The sequence below is a fragment of the Heteronotia binoei genome, chromosome 8 (genome assembly GCF_032191835.1).
Source record: "Heteronotia binoei isolate CCM8104 ecotype False Entrance Well chromosome 8, APGP_CSIRO_Hbin_v1, whole genome shotgun sequence".
Taxonomy (NCBI): domain Eukaryota; kingdom Metazoa; phylum Chordata; class Lepidosauria; order Squamata; family Gekkonidae; genus Heteronotia; species Heteronotia binoei.
The window spans coordinates 76,264,572-76,285,338 of record NC_083230.1 but is presented as its reverse complement, the minus strand read 5'-3'; the positions used below and the strand labels follow the sequence as shown (position 1 = coordinate 76,285,338).

Sequence of the window (20,767 nt, the reverse complement as noted above, 5' to 3'; positions counted from 1 at the left end):
CTATTCAAATTTTGGGAGTTGTGTGCAGAATAATTAGAAAATGTATTTGTATTATGGATGGCATGAAAACAGACTTACGTATATGAATCATCATCAGTCCATGCTTGCTTCAGTTCCAAAAATGTGTGCTTGTGAAACTACACTTTAAAAATTAGGGCAAATTCTTTGTAGAAATACGACATATAGCATTTTTCCCTTTGCTGTTTGGTGACTGAAATTTGACTCTAATTTATTTTTCTTTATCACACAAATCCCTCCATTCCTTCAAGGACTCAGAGTAGCACATATATATTCATCCATTTAGCACCACTGTGAGATAGGTTAGACAGAGAGAAAGCAACTTGCTTTAGAGCTACCCATTCCAGGTTCATAGTTGAGTAGGAATTTGAACTCAGGTCTTCCTGGTCCTCATCTGACACTATCTCCCAAGCATTAGTGACATGTCTTCCAACTTCACATTTTATAACAGTGCTATTGGATATCCATGATTAAATAATTCTTATGATCAGTAACTAGTGCAGTATATATTATCTTCACCTGCTGCAGCCCATTGATCTCCACAAAAAGCTGCTACTGGGGGAGAGGAAACCCCAAGGAATGACAGGAGAAGGGTGGACTGCAGCAGGAAGGGGGAATCAGCAGAAAATGCTAATTGGGTCTGGATCCAACTCAAAGCATGTTCTCAGCCTCTGAGCCATATCTCTGCATTCTACAATGAGCATGATCATCACAAGGAGAGATTTAAGGATGAGGACTATAACTAGTGTATGAAACTGTGAATGGTTGAGGAACAGGAGTGTGAGGCATGACTTTGACAAGAAATTTTCCGTAATAGAATGTAAGAATAAAGGTGAAAGCAATGAAATTGATATATGAACCCAGGACCACCCCATTCAGAAACAGTTTGGGGCATCATTACAGAAGTCACCTTAGGTTTTCTTCCCCAACCAGCGAGTAGTCAGGGACCATCCTTGACTGGAATGGTGATCCTATATTGAGGAAGGAAAGAGAAAATCATTTCCCAAAAAAAATTCTGTAGCAAAAACAAGATAGAAGAGCGAGTGATTTTATCACAATTCTATTTCCTCCCCCTTCCTTGATGTTGCTTCCCTCAGTTAGGACTTGTGATGGCTTCCACCATGGCACCTCCTCCAGGCTGCAGTAACGTTGACCCTGACTACTATTTCCTCTGTGACGTCTGTGCAGCCTGGGGCATCGGCTTGGAAACTCTGGCTGCCGCAGGCATTCTGGCCTCCCTCATCCTCCTGCTGGCATTCTCTGTTTTTAGCTGGATGGTCAAAGACAAAAACAAGAAAAACATGATTCCCATCCAATTCCTGTTCATCCTGGGTACTCTAGGAATATTCGGCCTCACGTTTGCTTTCATCATCCGGCTCAATAAGAAGACTGGCCTGATACGCTTCATCTCATATGGGGTCCTCTTTGCTCTTTGCTTCTCCTGCCTTCTGACCCATGCCTCCAACCTTATCAAACTGGTGAGAGGAAAGCCCCCCCTTTCCAAGTTATCAATGCTGATACGTACTGTCGGCCTCACATTCATTCAGATTATCATAGCCGTCAAATACGCTGTTCTTACAGTAGAAAGAGATGGCATAGACTTGGCCAACATGGGGAGAGAACAACGCAACAAGGACTTTGTCATGCTCCTGATCTACGTGATTGCTCTAATGGTCTTCTCCTTTATTATCTCTATGTTCACTTCCTGTGGTCCATACAAAGGCTGGAAGAGACATGGGATGCACATCTGTATCACTCTTCTTTTCTCCATAGCCATTTGGAGTTCATGGATCAGCATGTTGCTCTTGAGTGGCATCCCTTCTGATGTGGATCAAAGCCAGTGGGATGACCCCCTTTTTAGTGTTGCTTTGGTGGTCAATGGATGGGTCTTCCTCATGATGTATACACTACCTGAGATCTGCTTCCTTACTATCCCACGCCAGCCTGAAGATTATCCTTCTGAAGAGGTTATTTGGAAGTCCACTGCCAGAGAACAGAGTGTTGAAGCAGGAAGTGTTCAAGGTATGTGGTTGTTCTGGCATAGCAGAGCATAGGAGCTTATGAAATTAATGACTGTTGAAATGAGGAATTCAGAGAGAGAAGATGAGGGGAGGTACAGCTTATTAATTATTAAAGCATTCATACCCCACCTTTCTTCATGGTTCAATCAACACAGTTTGAGTTTGCTACATGAGGCAAAGAAAACTATATTGTAAAAATGAAACACACTCTTAGATTTGTACGTTGGAAAGGTAAGAGGAGTGCATGGTAGGTATGTTTCTGTTTAATGCACACATACACACTGGATACAGTGAAAATAAGTGTACAGTAAAATAAAATACCTATGGATGGCACAGGCACTATCCTCTAGATCCTTGCTATTTATGTTTTCAATACATTGATGTTGTTGATGCAGCAGGGAGCCAGCCACGATGAGAGAGCAGTTTTGCAGCAACAACTCACTACAAAGGTAATGCAAAAAAATTGTTTCCCTGGCTCATCTTCAACTTCTGAGTCATCATTTAGGAATTGCTGGTCTAGGTATTAAGTGCAATCTCCCAAGGGACATTTGGGCCAAATGAAATTCTGACCTAGCTGCTTGAAGTCAGCTCTGTGGCACTAATTCTTCTGTTCCTCCTTCATTTGTTAGCTCCAGATAAGGAAGGAGCTGAAGAAGATGTTTTGTTCCCTCCAAATGGAACTGGCTTCCAGCCAAAGGTAAATTTCCGGCATCTCACTGGGAAGATCTGGAGGCATGATTTAATCATAGTGTCAAGTATATCTTTTGGCTACAAGTTGAAGGTCTAAATAGTACTCTTATTCTGTAAGGGCAAGGCCATCTCTAGCCCTCTTTATGTCTGGAGATAGTGGAGTTGGTGAATTCTAGCAGGAAAGGCACACTCATCATTATGGCATGAGGTTAGAGAGAAACCTTGGAAAGAGGGGGAAATAAACAGCTCATAGCCTCCCTGACATCACTATCCCTAAATCTCCACATTCTTTATAATTCCTACATTTCTTTGCTTCCTGCTCTTCACGGAAAAAGAGAAAGCCTGCAATAAAAATTCCCACTAGTTTAGTAGCATCCAGCAAGTGAGAACACTCTTCAGCAAATCTCTAGTGTCACGTTTCCCTCTAGTGTGCTGCGGACAGGAAGGAAAGGAAGGGAGCAGAGCGTTTATAGCCATTTCCAGCCTTTCTGAGAAGGCAGGGCCTCTGCACAAAAGGGTCTTTCTGGTAAGAACTAAGGAAGGTAGGAAATAGTAGTCAGGTCCCCACTGCCCACCAGCAGGAGATGGGAGCCAAGGATAGTAGGGAAGGCCGTGCTCCATTTGAAGCCACTTGTTTGTGATATATCTGGATGCAAGGGTGGCCTTAGACAATGGGCAACAGTGGCAGCCTGCTGGGAAGGCCTCTGACCACCCATGGCACAACCTCCCCATGAGTGAGGTAGGAGAAAAAGAAGAGAAGGCTCCTGATATCACTTGAGCCCACCCTGTCTGAGACTGAGGCAGACAGCTTCCAGTGGGAGCAGTGACCCCCATCCACCTTGCCTGGGGGCCATCCCTTGCTTGGTCCCAGTGGGGGAGGTGGCAGAAGGGTTGGCAGTGATTCCAGGATCCCATTCTGAACTTTTACCTGGGGTTCTAGAATCATTAAGGACACCCCGCCTGAATATAGACTAATATTAAAAAATACACAATTTCCCAATCAGCCCCCAGAATAATGGATAGGTCTTCTTGCTATTGTGAGGTAGTCTAGCTAATATTGCTTACTGGAATCTCACCTTTCCTTTTGTGTCTTGTCATTCAGTGGTCTAGGTTGGAGTGTGGGGGAGTAATTTCTGAGCAGATAATGCTTCTGGTGTTCCCCAGTGACTTTTAGCTGCAGGATGGACTGCATCAGGGAATGTTTCTGATGCATCCAGAGTGGTGTTAGGTTGGTGCTTATCTACTGATAGGGAGAAGTGGGGTTGCTGGGGCTCGGTGCATCTTTCTTCTGATGCATATAAAGTGGTGTATCTATGCAACATGGTGCTCTGATCTTTCACAATACACACCAGCTCCCCTAGTGTGGTCTAGCATTTGGTTTGGGCATTAAAAGTAAGAGATGGACTGCCATTAGGGGAAAGATTTCGTAAAACTACTGAAAGTAGATCCTGTTTCCTTTTCAGAATCCTGAAGCCAAACCATGTTTCTCAATTCCTCGGGCAATGTTACAACTTACATACAGACAGGATACGATGGCGCACCATGAAACCAAGAGGCAGGCCAAAGGCGCACATACTTCAATATGAGATAAAATGCAGAAAGAAATGGCTGATTGTTTGTTGCATTGATGACGGTTCCTTTGTTCTTCTCTGGTTTATTTTTGTGGCACATTGCTCAGCAAATAGAAGGGGTAGCTAGGTGAGTCTGTGGTTTTATTTGGGCAGACCTATCCCAGCATTTTTTCTTGCCCCTTTATAGCAGTGGTGGGAAGTTAATGTGATTGTATAATTTTGACCCCAAAGGTATTTGAAATCACTCATATGTAATTGCAGAGGGTGTTTTGCTGGCAGAACCGACAATCAAGATGTTTCTTAGTTATGCCCACACACATTCACAGACTGCTTTGTTGGCCTGGACTTAGAACCTTTTGTATGCTTTCACAAAATAATGGCTCCAATATCCTTGATACTCTAGCTATTTCTATAATCCACAATTGCATTTCTGTTAAAGATGGAGGTGGAGGTGGAGGAGGCATTTGAGGTGGAGTCTCGCTCAGTGGTAGAGCTGCTGCTTTGCCTAAAAGGTCCTAGGTTTAATCACTGGCTTCTCCACTTAGGTGATGCGAAAAACCCCTTTCTGAGGCCTTGCACAGGGACTTCCATTAGACAAGACTGATGATAGATCAATGGGCTGACTCAGTATAAGGAAGGTTTGTGTGTGTGTGTGTGTGTGAGAGTGAGAGAGAGAGAGAGAGGGGGGGGGGGAGGGAGGGAGGGAGGGAGAGGGAGAAAGAGGGAACAAATTTGCAACAGTTTGCCACTCAAATTTTTAACATAAAATTTTGAATTCTCAGTTTGGACTTGAAATACCAACTCAGATTTCAAGCCTTCCTCATGCAAGTGCAGCTACTATATGTAGAAAAATCTGTACAGGGTTCAAATCAACCCTGTTTCTTTCCTTTTCTTCCCAGTGGGCACCAGACCTGTAAAAAGGAAGAATGGGAGGACTGTGCCTGTTATACCTCCCTCCATCTCTCCCATCTAATCAGTCAAGTTATGTAAGATCCAAAACACTGAAACTGGAGAACAGGAATACACATTCCAGCAAATGTATGCTTGGGGGGGGGGGGTCAGGCAGAGGGCTACTTGACATCAGTTTCCAGGATTGCAGAGCAGCCATAGTCTGGAGTCCATGTTTTTAGCTTTTGATATGATAGAAGACAATTAGTGAGGTGTTTATGTACATAGGTACCATGTAGGTTTGCCAGGTTCCCTTGGCTACCTATCGATCCAGTTTAGCAAACTCCTGGAGCATGGGGAGGACAGGGACAATGGCATAGAGTCCACCCTCCAAAGCATCCGTTTTCTCCAGGGGAACTGCTCTCTAGAGATGGGCACAAACCAAGTCACAAGCCAAAATGTGGCATGAACTTATCTCGGTTTGGAACCCTCAAACCACTGCCAGCCATTTAATCCTTCCCAGGTGATCCCTCCTTTCTCCTGGCTGCAGCAAGCCACGGCCGGGAGAAAGGAGGATCCAAACTGGCTGATTTAGTTCTGACATTCTTTTGCCCGGGGTGAGAAGCTACTCCATTATTTTAATAATGGTGCCCTACCCCACCACCACCCTGAAAAAAAACAAAAGATAGTATACAAAACTCCTTGTGTTGATGTACCGCCATTGCTTTCTGCAACAAAAAGTGTGTGGTGGAGACTATAAACTTACATTAGCTTATGCAGCATGTACCCACAAGAGGACCATGATTTCTTGTGGAATCATTAGGGGGTGGTCTAATAAATCAATTATTTATTCCCCAAGAGAGGCCAGGTAGCATGGAAAGACAATATGTCCAAAGACTGTCCTTTATATATGCAAGAGACAAATTTGTTATGCTTAAGAAACCAGCTAAACGAGAAGTCAGTACCTGTTCAGCCATGTGTATTTAAGCAGGGAGAATGTTAAGTCTCCAACTTCATTGGTATCACCTCATTTCCTGTGTCAAAGCTTCTTAATTCTCCTTTCATTACCTCTCTTGTGATTGATGGTTGACTTAAAAGCCAAAGGACAGTCACCAAAACAAAACAGAAGAAGAAGAAGAAGAAGAAGATGATGATGATGATATTGGATTTATATCCAGCCCTATACTCTGAATCTCAGAGTTTCAGAGCAGTCACAATCTCCTTTACCTTCCCCCCCCCCACCAGACACCCTGTGAGGTGGGTGGGACTGAGAGAGTTGTTGCAGCTGCCTTTTCAAGGGCAACTCCTATTAGAGCTATGGCTAACCCAAGGCCATTCCAGCAGCTGCAAGTGGAGGAGTGGGGAATCAAACCCGGTTCTTCCAGATAAGAGTCCACTCACTTAACCACTACACCAAAATGAGACTTAAGCGAAGAGATAAAAGCACCTGCTAATATTCTTCTCCTATAATGGCACATGAGAGGCTATTGAAAGTTCAAAAATAAACAACATATTTTATTTAACATGGAGGGGGAAAGTGTCAGGTGAAATCAAGTAGAATGGATGAGGTGAACCAATAATAAAAACTGAGGCAACTTTGTAATCACACTAAATTCAGCTAATATATTGCCAACAAGTAAGTGCTCTTGCTTTTCACCAAGATCTTTAAAATTTTGAAGACAGAGGCTTTCTTTTCAGTTTCTGCTTTAACTTGCAAGCATAGGTTTCTAAGTTTCACTGACACTTCACATTTAGACAGCAGAAATGTACAACCAAGTTCCCAAAATCCTTCCATGTATACAGACCAAGGGATCACTCCTCTCTTTAGAGCCATCTCTCTTTTTACTAGGCAGGGATTACTTCTCTTCACTGGAAGCTCTGTCTCATTTTAGCTTGAATGGAAATCTTCTGTGATCTTCTCACTCTTCATTGTCTCCTTCTCAGTCTTCATTCAGTTCTAAACTGTCTCCTCTTCAACTGTCAGTTCTTATCTGTCATTTCTTAACTATCATTTTTAACTGACACTGTCCACAGACAGTTACTCAAAGATTCTCAGACTCTGTGAGACATTAACCCTTGACAGTCCATCACATCAGCCTTTAGTAGTTGTACATAGGCCTGAAAACAATTCATTTTCTCCAATGAATGCTGATTTCTGCAGATGACTGGCAGTTACAGTTTTTTAACCAGTATATGGTGGCTGCTAACCACACTGGCAATCACATGGCTGCTGGACAGCTCACAGAGAATGCTGAGCAGATCAGGACATACCACTCAATTTCATCCACCTGAAAACTGTCAGTTGCAATGCAATGTAAAAGGTAATGCACAGAATTCTACTTGTGCCCATCAGCAGTCTTGTGACTGTTCTAGCTCATGCTGGTATGGATAAAATTCAGCATGTGCAGACTGAAACATGCTGTGGTGTGAGGCGGCTGTGTGAATGGGCTCCCAACCTTGATTATCTGAAAGGCTCCAGTGATTGATAGCAATTGGACAGATGGCAAATAAGTGATGAAACCCCCGTGTTTGAATGTTCTAACATAGCGCAGATGTGTGGTGGGATTGTGACTTTCCCAGTCCAGCTCAAAACAGATTTTACGTTTTTTCCAATACACAGTGAGCCTCAGTTTCATCGCTCACCAGTGGCCTTCTTGGGTAGTCACACTAAGACTGATTTCACACTCACCTTACGCCACTGTCATGTTCGTCTTCTCAGCACAGCTGTCTTCTGATTTCCCACTATCTGCCTCGGGGCTTCAGCAAGGACCATCATTTTCATGCAGCAAACAAAAACTGCTAAAAACCAGTTTCCGTTTGCTGAGCGAAAACGCCGATCCTTTCTGCAGCCCAGGGGCAGATAGTGGGAAATTGGAAGAAAGCCGTGCTGAGAAGATGAACGTGAGAGCGACGTAAGTTGAGGGCAAAATTGGTCTAACTGTCATCAAACAAAAACAAATGAACAAATTCCTCAACCCAGACATTTGATTATTAAGTGGAATTTACTCTGACTCTACAGACCCTGGCTAGCTAGGTTTCTACAACTTATCCAGCAAGGCTTATGAAACTACTTTAAAGTGTGGTAAATAATGCAATAAAGTGTCATAAATAATGCACAGAATAGTTATGTGATTTTATTGACTCTACCTTGCCTTATTCATTTGGGACTGATAGTTCACATAATGCGTGGCATTGATGTTCCCCAATTGGTGGCAATAAAATAGTGTATACTGCATGTCATGTCACTGTGTTTTATCTACTTCATGGTGAAATTAGCAAGACTACCTGATCTCATAGAAGTAGGTGGCCTCATAAGAATAAAAGAGAGAGTTTATCATTGAGAAAGAAATGAATATTGTGAAACATTGCTGAAAGCCAGATTGATTAATTAGGGTGTCTCTGACATCTGCTTAGCTGTGTAAAGGTAAAAAAAAATCCCTGCGTAGTTGTGTTTCAAAATATTCATTTCCTGGAGCTACTTTGGTTAGAATCAGATATAATCAGTAATCCTTTGTTTTCTATGCTTGTTTAATTATACATCTTTTCCTTTGCAAGTCATATGTATTTCAGAATTGCTGAAATAATACAACAAAATAGAATTTGGGTTAAATGTTATGGTTCTGTCATTTTCAAATTCTGGTCTTTAATAGTGCCTATTTTATTTAACTGGTTTTGTGAAAATATGTGAACAAGCACTATGTCTGCTTGTTATGACTGCTTTCTCATTTTTGCCCAAAATAGTTTCAAAATATTTAACACTCTTTATTCCATGCCATCTTTGTTTTTATACTTTAATCTGCTCCTGTCAGATAATCATTGTTGTGTGGCATGCATTTGTGAGAGCATTGTTTATGTGGCCTTAAGACCACAAAATCCACAGTGCAGTATGACCACAAGCAAAATATGCACATGTAAACCTCAAGAACCTGCAACAGAACCAACCAACCAGAACTAACCAATCCTGTAATTGGCAGAGCAACAGAAATGTGCTGCTTGGGGCCAAGAAAATGGAATTGAAAATGATATTCTGCCTGCAGGCTTTACACATGCCTTGTATCTTCATGTACTCAACAAAACAATTATTTTTATGCCTGCAAAGCTGAACATGGTTTTCTAACATATCAAATGTGATTTCAGCACTGCTATAGTTCTCTTTCTGTCCTTTCTGCAATAATCCTGCTTGCATGATGTGATTTTTTTTTAACTGCTGCATCTTGATTTAGAAAAAAAAAATATGGATATGCTTTTTATTTTGGTACAGGAGTGTCATCTAGTGGCAAGAAGGGCAATATGCACAAAGACACCTCTAATAGCCTTTTCCTCAGCTCAGCCATCAGTATGATATATTCAGATGTCACCTGTTCAATTAGCAGGCACTGGCAGGTTTATGACATGCCACCTGTTTCCAAATATAAACACTTACTGAGGTAGTGAAAACAAGCTTGCAGACAATGGCAGTTCTTTATGATCACGTTCTCATTAACAGTATTATGAAGCGCAGGTTATTACAGCACAACTGTCCCTTTCTGGTGAAATAGGCAGTTGATGATTACATTAATAGTCAACATGAACTTCCAGTTTTGACAAATGCAAAGTTCATCTGAGAAGCAAATTGGGCCTAGTACTGGGGAAAATTTGCTTTTGACAGAATAACAATGTTTGGTAAGTTGGATTTTGGAATGACAACATGATCTTATTCAAGATGAGGAAGTTAATCATTGCATCATGAATGACTGCAAGCAAGAGCCTGCTTCATCAGCTGCTTGAGGCCCATGTTTGGTGCAACAGACTAAGGGAAGCTAAATACAGTGTGAAGCAAATGCAATTACTATGTGTTCCACCAATGTTTCCTGGAGTTATGTACAAGACAGGCACATGGTCTAGAAAATCTGCTGCTTGTGTGACACTGCTGAGGAAGGAGTTCCATGCATTTCTATCCCTTTGTTTCTGTTCAAATCCACAGTGCTTGTCTTCTGAGAAACTGGGTCAATGTTGGTCATGCAGCCATTGACAATCCATTGCTTACCACACAGATTTTCAGTGCTAGCTCAACAGAGTGGCAGGCTGGGGTCATGTTGCCCCACTAGAATGTGCATTCAGATATTAGCTAATCAAAACTTATTTTTTTTAAAAAAAAATCTTTTCAATGTTATTACTATAGGTAATCAAAATGGAACATTAATAACAGTCAGTATTTGGAGGCATTTGTATCAGTCTGTTACTCTGGTGCCTAGCTCTCTGGCTTACAGTTCAATAAGGTCAGAGGGAGGCAGGAAGTGAGCAGGACACACTGCATACTCCCCCCCCCCCATCTCACCCTCATACACAGTAGGCATGGAAATCTATTTTCAAGTAAAAATGGAGAGTATGAATGAGTGGTGGGAAATCCACCTCAAGGCCTGCTCCCCTGTTGCTGTACTCCATTTCTTGCAGCATTTTTCTGCCAGTCCAGCTCAGTTCCATTACTGGAGCCTGGTGAGGAGAAAAAGTAGCAGAGCGCAATGAGGAAATGGATGGGAGGGGCAGATGAAATCCCCATGCCCTTGGTCTTCAAAGAAACCTCTGTGAATGGGTGGAATCTGTAATGTACCAGACTTGGAGACGATTGTAGGGCAACATAGTTTATTGCAAGGTACAAAACAAGGTGGAGAACTGCCGAACACGCGGTCCGGGGCCGCCTATATACAGTGCCGGAACTATTTACCCTGCTGGCCGGTCCTATGACGTCCAGCTATATTTCCCGCCACTGGCTGTGATTGGCGGCTGACCCAACTCCATGCGGAGGCGTCTGGGTGTCCCCAGTAGCCTCCGCTGTTTGGGCGGACTTACGCTATTGCGATATATCGTTATAACGAAATGGTTACGTTATAACGAAATGGTGGCGTTCTGCGAACGCCATATGTTACAGAATCATAGGTGGAATAGATGGAATCATAGTTGTGCCTATCTGCATTTTTGGGTTGATATGCCTCTTTGCACCCATTCTGTGTGAGAACTTTAATTGCCTGAAAGAGATACAGTGCCCAAGAATTTCATCCCAATCAGATGGTGGGGTGAGTTACAGCTGGAAAACTGTTTCCCGCTGAAATCACTGAAAACAAATAATGTCTGAAAATAAAGAAAATAAACATATGCAACAACAGTAACAAAAAAGTGGGCACATTCCTATTGCATTCTGAGGAGTGCTTTGAGAGGCAGAGAAGTCTTGGGGTCACACAGCTGGCAACCCCCAGGTGGAGCCTGGAGGTCTCCTGCTATTATAACTGATCTCCAGACAATTGGGATCAGTTCCCCTGGAGAAAATGACTCCTTGGGAGGGTGAACTCCATGGCCTAATACAATGCTGAGGTCCCTCCCCTCCCCAAACCCAGCCATCCCCAGGCTCCACCCCCAAAATTCCCAGGTATTTCCCAACACAGAGCTAGAAACCCTAGTCACAGTGCTAAACTGAAAGCAACTGTGAGCCATACCTTAAAATACTTCAGTTTGATATAGTGGTTAAACCAGTTTGGTGAAGTGGTTCAGTGCACAGACTCTTATCTGGTTTGAGTCCCCACTCCTCCACTTGTAGCTGCTGGAATGGCCTTGGGTCAGCCACAGCTCTCACAGGGGTTGTCATTGAAAGAGCAGCTGCTGTAAGAGCTCTCTCAGCCCCACCTACCTCACAGGGTGTTTGTTGTGGGGGGGAAGGTAAAGGAGATTGTGACCGCTCTGAGATTCAGAGTATAGGATGGGATATAAATCCAATATTTTCTTATTTTCTTCTTCCTCTCTCCCCATCACACACACACACACACACCCTGTTCACAGAGACTCATGGATGCCTGAACACATATTTTTCCTGTCTAATATACATGGAAGCTCCAGGTTCTCTTTCCTTCTCTCTTTCTTTCTTAGGCCCCATTCTTTTTTGCACAGTAAAGCTTTCTCCTGAATGTACCACCACCATTGCTACAGCCCTTTGTGAAATATTGTATTTACATATCAGGGAGATTCTCTAAAAATTAATTTCTACACATGGAAATAATTGAAATATGTGAAGGGCCTGTAAAATCAAGGGACTACTATGCATGACGTGCAGCTCTGTTATGAAGGCTGGTGTGGCACCATGATTAGGGTTGCCAAGTCCAATTCAAGAAATATCTGGGGACTTTGGGGGTGGAGGTAGGAGACATTGGGGGTGGAGCCAGAAGCAAGGGTGTGTCAAGAATAATTGAACTCCAAAGGGTGTTCTGGCCATCACATTTAAAGGGACCGCATGCCTTCTAAATGCCTTCCCTCCATTTGGAATAATGAAGGATAGGGACATCTTCTTTTGGGGCTCATAGACTTGGACTCCCTTGTCCAATCTTTTTGAAACTTGGGGTATGTTTTGAGTAGAGGCATTGGATGCTATGCTAGAAATCTGGTGCCTCTACCTAAAAAAACACATACATGAGGCAGAGCCCCAGATACCCTCAGATCAATTCTCCATTATACCCTATGGGAATTGGTCTCCATAGGAAATAATGGAGTGCCCAGCAGACATTTCCCTACCCCGCCCCCCACTTTCTGATGACCCTGAAGTAGGGGGAGGGCCTCCAAACCGAGGGAATCCCCTGCCTCCACCTGGGGATTGGCAACCCTAACCATGAAAAACAAAAAAGTAATGCTTTTAGCACTTGACATGGAACTTCACTAGAGAGCAACAAACTATTTCTCCTCCACCCTGCATCTTTCATCTCCACCACCCAGATTCTAGATTTTTCTAGGCCTACAAAGAAGTTGTCAGTGCAGCAAGTATTATCCATTGGAGAGTTCAGTGTCCAAATCTCAGATGGAGATTTTCCCCATTGCTGCTTTAGGAGATCCTTTAAATAGAGATCCAAAGATGGAATCAGGGACCTTCTACACACAACACTGCTGCCCTCTGATTAAAATTTGCAGCTCTCCAGCATTTTTACATTATATATATTAAAGGGATACACATTACCATCGCAGCTATAGTATAAATAGGAAGCAGCTAAATAATTCTTTCCTGCTATGCGAATTTCCCACAGATAATCATTTGTAAGATATACAAGAGTTGTAACAGAGCTTTTCCTAAGAGTTTTATAATCCTATGTGTTATGACTAAATCCTTTCAGAAAGAGCCTAGGCTAAATTCAGAATGTCTGCAAATATCCGAGATTTCTTTCAGTTGGGCCTCATAGTGGTTTCATTCAGTCATTACTATTACCCAAACTGTGTGTGTTGGAACCCAGCCAAACATTCTGAATGGTCGGCTTTTTTTGGCGGGGGGGGGGGGAGCTTTTAAAAAAACCTATGCACCAGTCACACTCATGTACTTTAAAAAGGGAGGGGTATATTACTCATTACATAATACAGCACTGTGTACAGTTGCCATAGAAAAGAGAAAAACAAACAGAAGCTTCCTTCAAAACTTTTGGTCACAGCATAGCAAGATGTTGACTTTCTGGGTGGGAGTGAAGCTGGGAGACCAGAACATTCTTCTAGAGGAAGAGCGAAGAACAAGTCAAAGAGTGGAGGCCTGTGAAGGTATGGGGAATGGAATGAGAAATGAGGAAGGTTATGCAGAGGGCAAAGCAGTGAGGAATCCTTGGGGTTTGGCAATGAAAAGGGAGAAGTATGAAGGAGTAAACAAGCTGTAGTATCACTTCAGTGGGGTTGAAGGTAGGGTTGCCAGCTCTGGGTTGGGAAATACCTGGAAATTTTGGGGGTGAACCCTGGAGAGGGTGGGGTTTGGGGAGGGACCTCATCAGGGTATAATGCCATAGAGTCCACTCTCCAGAGCAGCCATTTTCTCCAAGGAAACTGATCCTGGTCATTTGGAGATCAATTCTAATAGTGGGAGGTCTTGAGGTGCCATCTAGCGACTGGAAACCCTAGGTTGGGTGGGAAGGAAGCAGACATTCTCACATTGAAGTATTTGTATGCCACTTCTCAGCAGAAGACTTTCTAAGGCAGTGCATAATAAAATCAAAAGTACAATGAAGACAATCAATAGAATAGACAAACACTTAGCAGGAATGCTCTAGGCTGATCCTGCATTGCGCAGGGGGTTGGACTAGATGGCCTGTATGGCCCCTTCCAACTCTATGATTCTATAAGTCTATGATTCTATCACATTTATATGGTGACACTGAATACCACATAAAATTCAGTAAATTAATAGCACGTTTGAATATAAAAGCAATGAAGCAAAAACACCACAACCAGAAGGGGACTGGTAAACAAAACGCACCATATTGCTTTTTTTGGATATGTCAAAATGTCTTTACCAACTACCTAAAACTCAGATGGAGGTACCAGGTGAACAGATTCAGGAAGACAGCTGTACAGGTGGGGTGCCCTGAAGAAAAGGCCCTATCTTTAGTGGCCAGCTTACTTCAGGAATGGAGGGCACACAATAGGGTGTCCACTGAAAATGTTACTAACTAGATAGATTCCAGATCTGAAAAGCTGCATCCTAGTAATCTACAGTCTGTATCACTGTATTCTGATCTATAGACATGGATCTCATAACATCCCAAGATGTGAATCTTCTCTTTCAAGTGCAGACACCCATTTAAGACAGGCCAACACTTTATCTTTTTAGATAAAGATGTCCAAGGTGTTCATTACAAGGAAACTAATCGGACATGAATGACAGAGCTTGAGAGTGGTAGGACAGACCTCTTTGGCAGCTTACCTATTTATTCACCCTTAAAGAGCTGGATTTTATACTCTGCTTTTCTCTATTCTGGGGAGTTTCATAGCAGCTTACAATTGCCTTCTCTTTCTCTCCCCACAACCAGGGGGGGGGGGTTGAGCAGGAACACGCAGGAACTCAGTTCCAGCTGGCTTGGTGTCAGGGGGTGTGGCCTATTGATTGTATGAAACAATGGTGATGTCAGGGAGTGTGGCCTAATATGCAAATGAATAACTGCTGGGCTTTTTCTACAAAAGAAAGCCCTACCCACAACAGTCACCTTGTGAGGTAGGTGAGGCTGAGAGTTCTGAGAGAACTGTGACTGGCCCAAGGTCACCCAGCAGGCTCCGTGTGGAGGAGTGGGGAATCAAACTCAGTTCTTCAGAATGGAGTCCACCTCTCTTAACCACTATACCACATTGGCTTTCATGCTTTCAAGCAATTGTGACAGACTCCATGTTGTGACAGCTGTGCAAAAACAGTAGAGGCCAAATTGGAGCAAATCTGTGTGCTGTACATCTTCTTGAGGGCCCAGATGAAGACCCCTCACAACTTGTAAATGCTGTGCTGGATATTGTTGCATGGATGATGCAATGGTGACAGAACTTGCAATGGTGTTACATGGATGATGCAATGATTATACTTTGTTCTCACCACCACACGGAAGGCACAGTAATGCACTCTAATTTGTGCTTTCTTCTAGGTATAGGCAGTTTGGTTTGAGGTTCAGGGTTCAACCAAACTGACCCAAAAGGGCCCCACCTGAACTGAGCCAGTCAGGCAAGTTCAGTTCCCCTTTCTCTCCAGTTGCAGCGAGCTGCCACTGGAAGAAAGGGGGCAGAGATCACCCTGGAAGGGACTTCCCTACCACCTTTCTCCTGGTCATGACTCACTGAGGCCAAAACAAAAGGGAGGGATGCCCGGGAAGGGTTAAATGGTTGCCATTGGTTTCGCTTCCCCCTTTGAAAGGGTTGAGTGAAACTGAGAGGTTTAATGGTTTATAGACATTTAAACCTAACAGCTGAGTGGGTTTGCTGGCCAGCTGTTTAACCTCCCCCAACTTTGAAAGGGGGAGTGAAATCAAAGTGTTTAATGACTCATAGCCATTTAAACCTAACAGCTCAGTGTGTCTATCAGTCAGCTATTAGTTTTAAATAGCTGCCAATCAGCCATTTAAACCTAACAGCTGTCTAGCGGACCCTGTGCCATTCAACTGTCAGGCTTAAATGGTATGCCCCAAACGCAAATTCAACCAGCCACAAGTCTGGTAAATATTCAGGGAAGGCACCTTCCCTGAATGTTAGTTTGCAACCTCCAAAACAGCCTAAGTTCAGGTCACATTTTGGTTTGTGAACTGGTTTGTGCCCATCCCTGATGTCTTCTGTTTACACGTTTTTGTCTATCTGCAATCTAACCATCTCCTCATTCTCTTCACTGCTCCTAGATCAGTAATCCAAGGATCTCTGCCATGTGAAAAAGGCCACTCAGGAATTATCATGGTTACCTAAGTAAGTTCCTCCTAATTCCAAAGTTCAACCAAGTCTCCAATGGGAATTTCAGACTTATCAGTAGGAGACTCCCTGAACACTGTCAGAAAACCATCCAGATTCACCAATGTGGAGGGGGGAGACCATGTTGTTAAGAAGAGGAAGAATGTGCATTTGAATCTCAGCCAATTCATGGCAACCCCATCCATGGGGTATTCCAGGCAAAATATGAGCAGAGGAGGTTTGTCATTGCCTTCCTCCACATAGCAACTCCAGTCTAGTTTGGAAGTGTCCCATCCAAGTACTAACCATGGGCAATCTTGCATAGCTTCTAAATTCTAACAAGCTTGGACTAAGCTGGGCTAGACCATGTTAACATATTATGAGTGCACTCAGAGATTTTGAGTGCCCTGAGTCGAAACTTCAACAATTATTGGTCTGTCCATAACAAAGGATCCATTGAATCGTTTGGGAGTCAATTTAATGGTTAATAAACTGCTAAACCAGCTTCTCTCCATCTGCAAAATGTACAAATCCAGGAACCAAAAAGGTGCCAGCTCTGAGTTGGAAAATAGTTAGAGATTTGGGGAGGTAGAGCCTGAAGAAGGTGGGGTTTGGAAAGGGGAGGGACTTTAATGAGCTATAATGCCATAGAGTCCACTTTCCAAAGTAACTATTTGCTCCAGATGAACTGATCTTCCCCACCTTAGTATCAATTGTAATCCCAGGAGATCTCCAGCCACCATCTGGGAGTTGGCAATCCTAAACCAAACTCTGCAACAAACCAGCTTTGTTCCCAGTTGAGTAATATTATAGCAGGACCTAAAAACATCAACTATACTGTCATGGGCTCATTCACTTGCTTGCCTTCTAAAGTAAGAAATGTCATCTTGCGTCAGCAACACCATCCTGTCCTTGAAACTAGACAGACAGGTCAGTCCCTGCACAATAAATTGAAATGAATCTGACCTAAAAATCAGAGGGGAACCATTTTAATCCATCAGGATATATTATCTAAAGTTCACTAATCTCCCACAAAAAACCTTTAAAGCAAGACCCCAGTGTGAAAGTGGTGAATTAGAATTCATCAAAATACTGCCTCTCCCCTAGGCTTGACTACAGACTTGGAATTCCTTACTCAATATTGTTAATTGGCCAGCATGATATGTTAAACAGTTTCTCTTAGCATGTTGTAATCATGTTATTGTATTGTATTATCCTTTACCATTACTGATTGATTTTTCTTATTATATTTAATATACTGTGTCTTACTTAATTAAATTTTATGTCTTCCCCACTCTGCCTATCTTCTAGAATGAGGAACTGATTATTGGGGTTTGTGTGTGTGTCCTTGTTTTTAATTTTCTAGCAGACAGCTTATACAACATTCCCCGTAGATCTTTCCGTATGTGTAACCCATGAGGAGTCTCACCCTCGTCAAGTCACATGGTGACTCCTGGTGAGAGTTTCAAGGCAAGAGACTTTCAGAGGTGGTTTGCTATTGCCTGCCTCCATAATTTGTCCCTGCACTGAGTGAGATCCATCCAAAGCAGGATTTACTTAGGTGACAGTTCCTCACACACCTGGCCAGGCACTGTAGCACCCCAGTTAGCTGAAAGTGTACCTTCTTTTATGGATGTGCAAAAGCATTTTGTGCAGGTTTGGAGCCAGTATTTTGTTCTTTTAAAATGACTTGATTTGGTTTCTTTAATATAATCATTATACCCTCTTTGGATTCTTTAGTATGTCTTGTCATTTCCGTTGATTTCAATGGGAAAACATTCCTGCAAGTAACCCTTTTCTATCCCACACAATTAGCATCAAATTCCTCTTACTCAAGGAATCCTCCAGGCAAAATTGGAGACAGTTCAGGGGAAAAGACCTCTGCTTTATATATATTGAATACTGTCCCTTACAAATTGTGCATAGATGGGAAAGTGTGAACTAGGGTGAGTCATTCCCCACACCCTTGATTTCTTACAATCTTTAGTGGGTGTGCGATTTTGATGAGGAGGAGGAGATTGGATTTATGCTCCGCCCTTCACTTGGAGTCTCAGAGCAGTTTATAATCTTCTTCCCTTCCCCTCCCTACAACAGATACCCTGTGAGGTAGATGGGGCTGAGAGAACTCTCAAAGAGCTGCTCTTGAGAGAACAATTGTGAGAGAACTGTGACTGACCCAAGGTCACCCTGTGGAGGAGTAGGGAATCAAACCTGGTTCTCCCAGATTATAGTCTGCTGTTCTTAACCACTACACCATGCCGGCTCTCTACTAAGGTAAAACAAATCAGGCAGGAAAAGATTTAATTTTCACCTTGTAGATGCTCAGAAGCTAGCCAGAAGCCGAGGTGGCAACAACAGAGGCAGCAGGATTGCTAGTGTAGCAAGGTGCAGTTGCATATCTACTGACTGCATAGCACAGCCTGCACCAGCAACCAATGGCATCACCTGCATCCATTCCAGCCACGCCCCCTCTCACTCAGCTCAGCAGTTATATGCTTACACAGTGCTGTAGCAGTGACTTTGGTGGCTCTGTCACTACCTGATGAGGCTCACAGGTAAAGGCAGCAAAACCCCTTCTTTTATTTGTGTCAGTCCATAGCAGTAGTCACGGTCCTCCCAACAAGTGACAACACCAGCTGCTCCCAGTCGTGGGGAGAAGAATTGGTTAAAATGTCATGTCACTGTCCTCAGTGCCTTTTCCAGCACAATGCCAATAGGTGTATTTTCTTGCTTCCCCTTGGCACCCCCTTTTCATTTTTCTATGACCTCACATGTTGCTTCCCTCTTCTTCTCCATTACACCTCTCTGGCTTTTCTGCATTTTGGCTATTTTCTGTAGGCTTTTCTGAATTCTCATTTTCCTAACTTGTAAGTTCCTGTTCCGAAGGGGGAGGGTCTATTTTGTTCCCTCTAGTGACTGATTCAATATTACATTAGTACAGGGGTCATTTTGTAGAAAAAGAGGAGCTGGAGCTCATCCAGGGATTGTTATGCAGCTGCACCTACTATTCAATGGACAAGGTGGAAAGGAGGAGGTGAAACTCTCGGAAAGATTCAGGAGCTGCACTCCTGTGAGCTCCTGCTGAATCTGAGGCCTGCATTAGTTTATGTCCAGCATATCTCCCTATAAATTTCAACTGAAGATTTTTATGCGGGACATAAACCAATGTAAAATTGATGCTGGACATAAACCAATGTAAAATTGAATCAACTACTAGGGGTGCAGTCAGATTACAGGCTTGGCCGCACCTCTAATTTCTTTGGAACTATTTGTTTCAGAGAAATGTGATCATATACACCACCCTAATCCCATCTCACCCCATGGTCGAGTGATCATACTGCAGTCTCCACAGAGAGGGTGGGCAGTCAGCTTTGTTTAAAAAAAATCTGCTTTGTGCAGGCATATAATCACTTACTTGCTTTTGGGCAAATATGCAGTTATGCACACATCAGTAACAGTGTGTGGGGGGAGGGGGGAATGGCAGCCAGGAATGGAAGTCTCCAACCTCCCAAATGGCTCAAATGTGCTATGAAGAGATCAGACATTAGAAGTGCATGGTCAGACTGGCTCAATCAAAAAATGGGAAAGTCAGGGGTGAGGATGGGTGGCCAATGAGTGGGGGACAGAGGAAAGATGTGGCTGGATAAGCATTTTAAATTTATTGGGGAGAAGCAATGACAATGGATCACAGTGCTCATCTGACTATACTCTAGAGGGAGGAAAACTTGAGCAGAACACATAAAAACCCCCAAAGCAACAGGAATTCATAAGTGAAGAAAAAGAAAATGTTGGAAAGTGTCTTTTCCCTTCTGTCTGATTCCAGGTCTCTTTACTTCTACTCAGCGCATTTTCCTTCTAATTATAATATCAGAATTTCTAAGCCAGAGGTGTCCAGCAGGTAGTCTGTAGGGTACTGTTAGCTTACTGACTGCCGCAGGGTAGCTCGTGCATCCCCTAGAAGATTCAGAAAAATGGTTTTTTAAAAAATAGGTTTTTCTTATTTTTAAAAAAATTATTTCACAGGATTGTTCCTCCAAGCTTCTTAGCTAATAGGTTCATTTCTGGTGCTTTTCCTAGTCCACATTCTGTTTCTAGGAGAGAACAAACCTCAGTGATATGCCAGGATGGTAGAGAGAGTCACATGGGATATTTTCATTTCTCGGAACTATAAAAGTAAACAGTTGGAGAGGAGACCGCTGCTTTGAAACACACAAACACACACATAGTTTTTTGCAATGTTGTATATTGGCATTTTGGAAAGCCGAAGTCTGGTCTGAGTGCATTTTCCCTTAAATATTTTAAATCAATGAACTGTGGTGTGTACATATGCAGCAGAGTACATCTCATCAGTATATTTCATTTAAAAAAAAATTCAGATGAATACATTACTGACACTCA

General features: G+C 42.9%; 1 protein-coding gene across 1 annotated transcript; it reads left to right on the top strand.

Annotated features, from left to right (window-relative positions):
- The first annotated feature begins 1,095 nt into the window (after positions 1-1,095).
- On the top strand, positions 1,096-4,315 carry LOC132575733 (retinoic acid-induced protein 3-like). The gene is made up of 3 exons (XM_060244425.1): positions 1,096-2,040; positions 2,669-2,736; positions 4,193-4,315. Exons 1-3 carry the CDS (start codon positions 1,128-1,130, stop codon positions 4,313-4,315), a joined length of 1,104 nt encoding a protein of 367 aa, XP_060100408.1. The 5' UTR covers positions 1,096-1,127.
- The last annotated feature ends 16,452 nt before the right edge of the window (positions 4,316-20,767 follow it).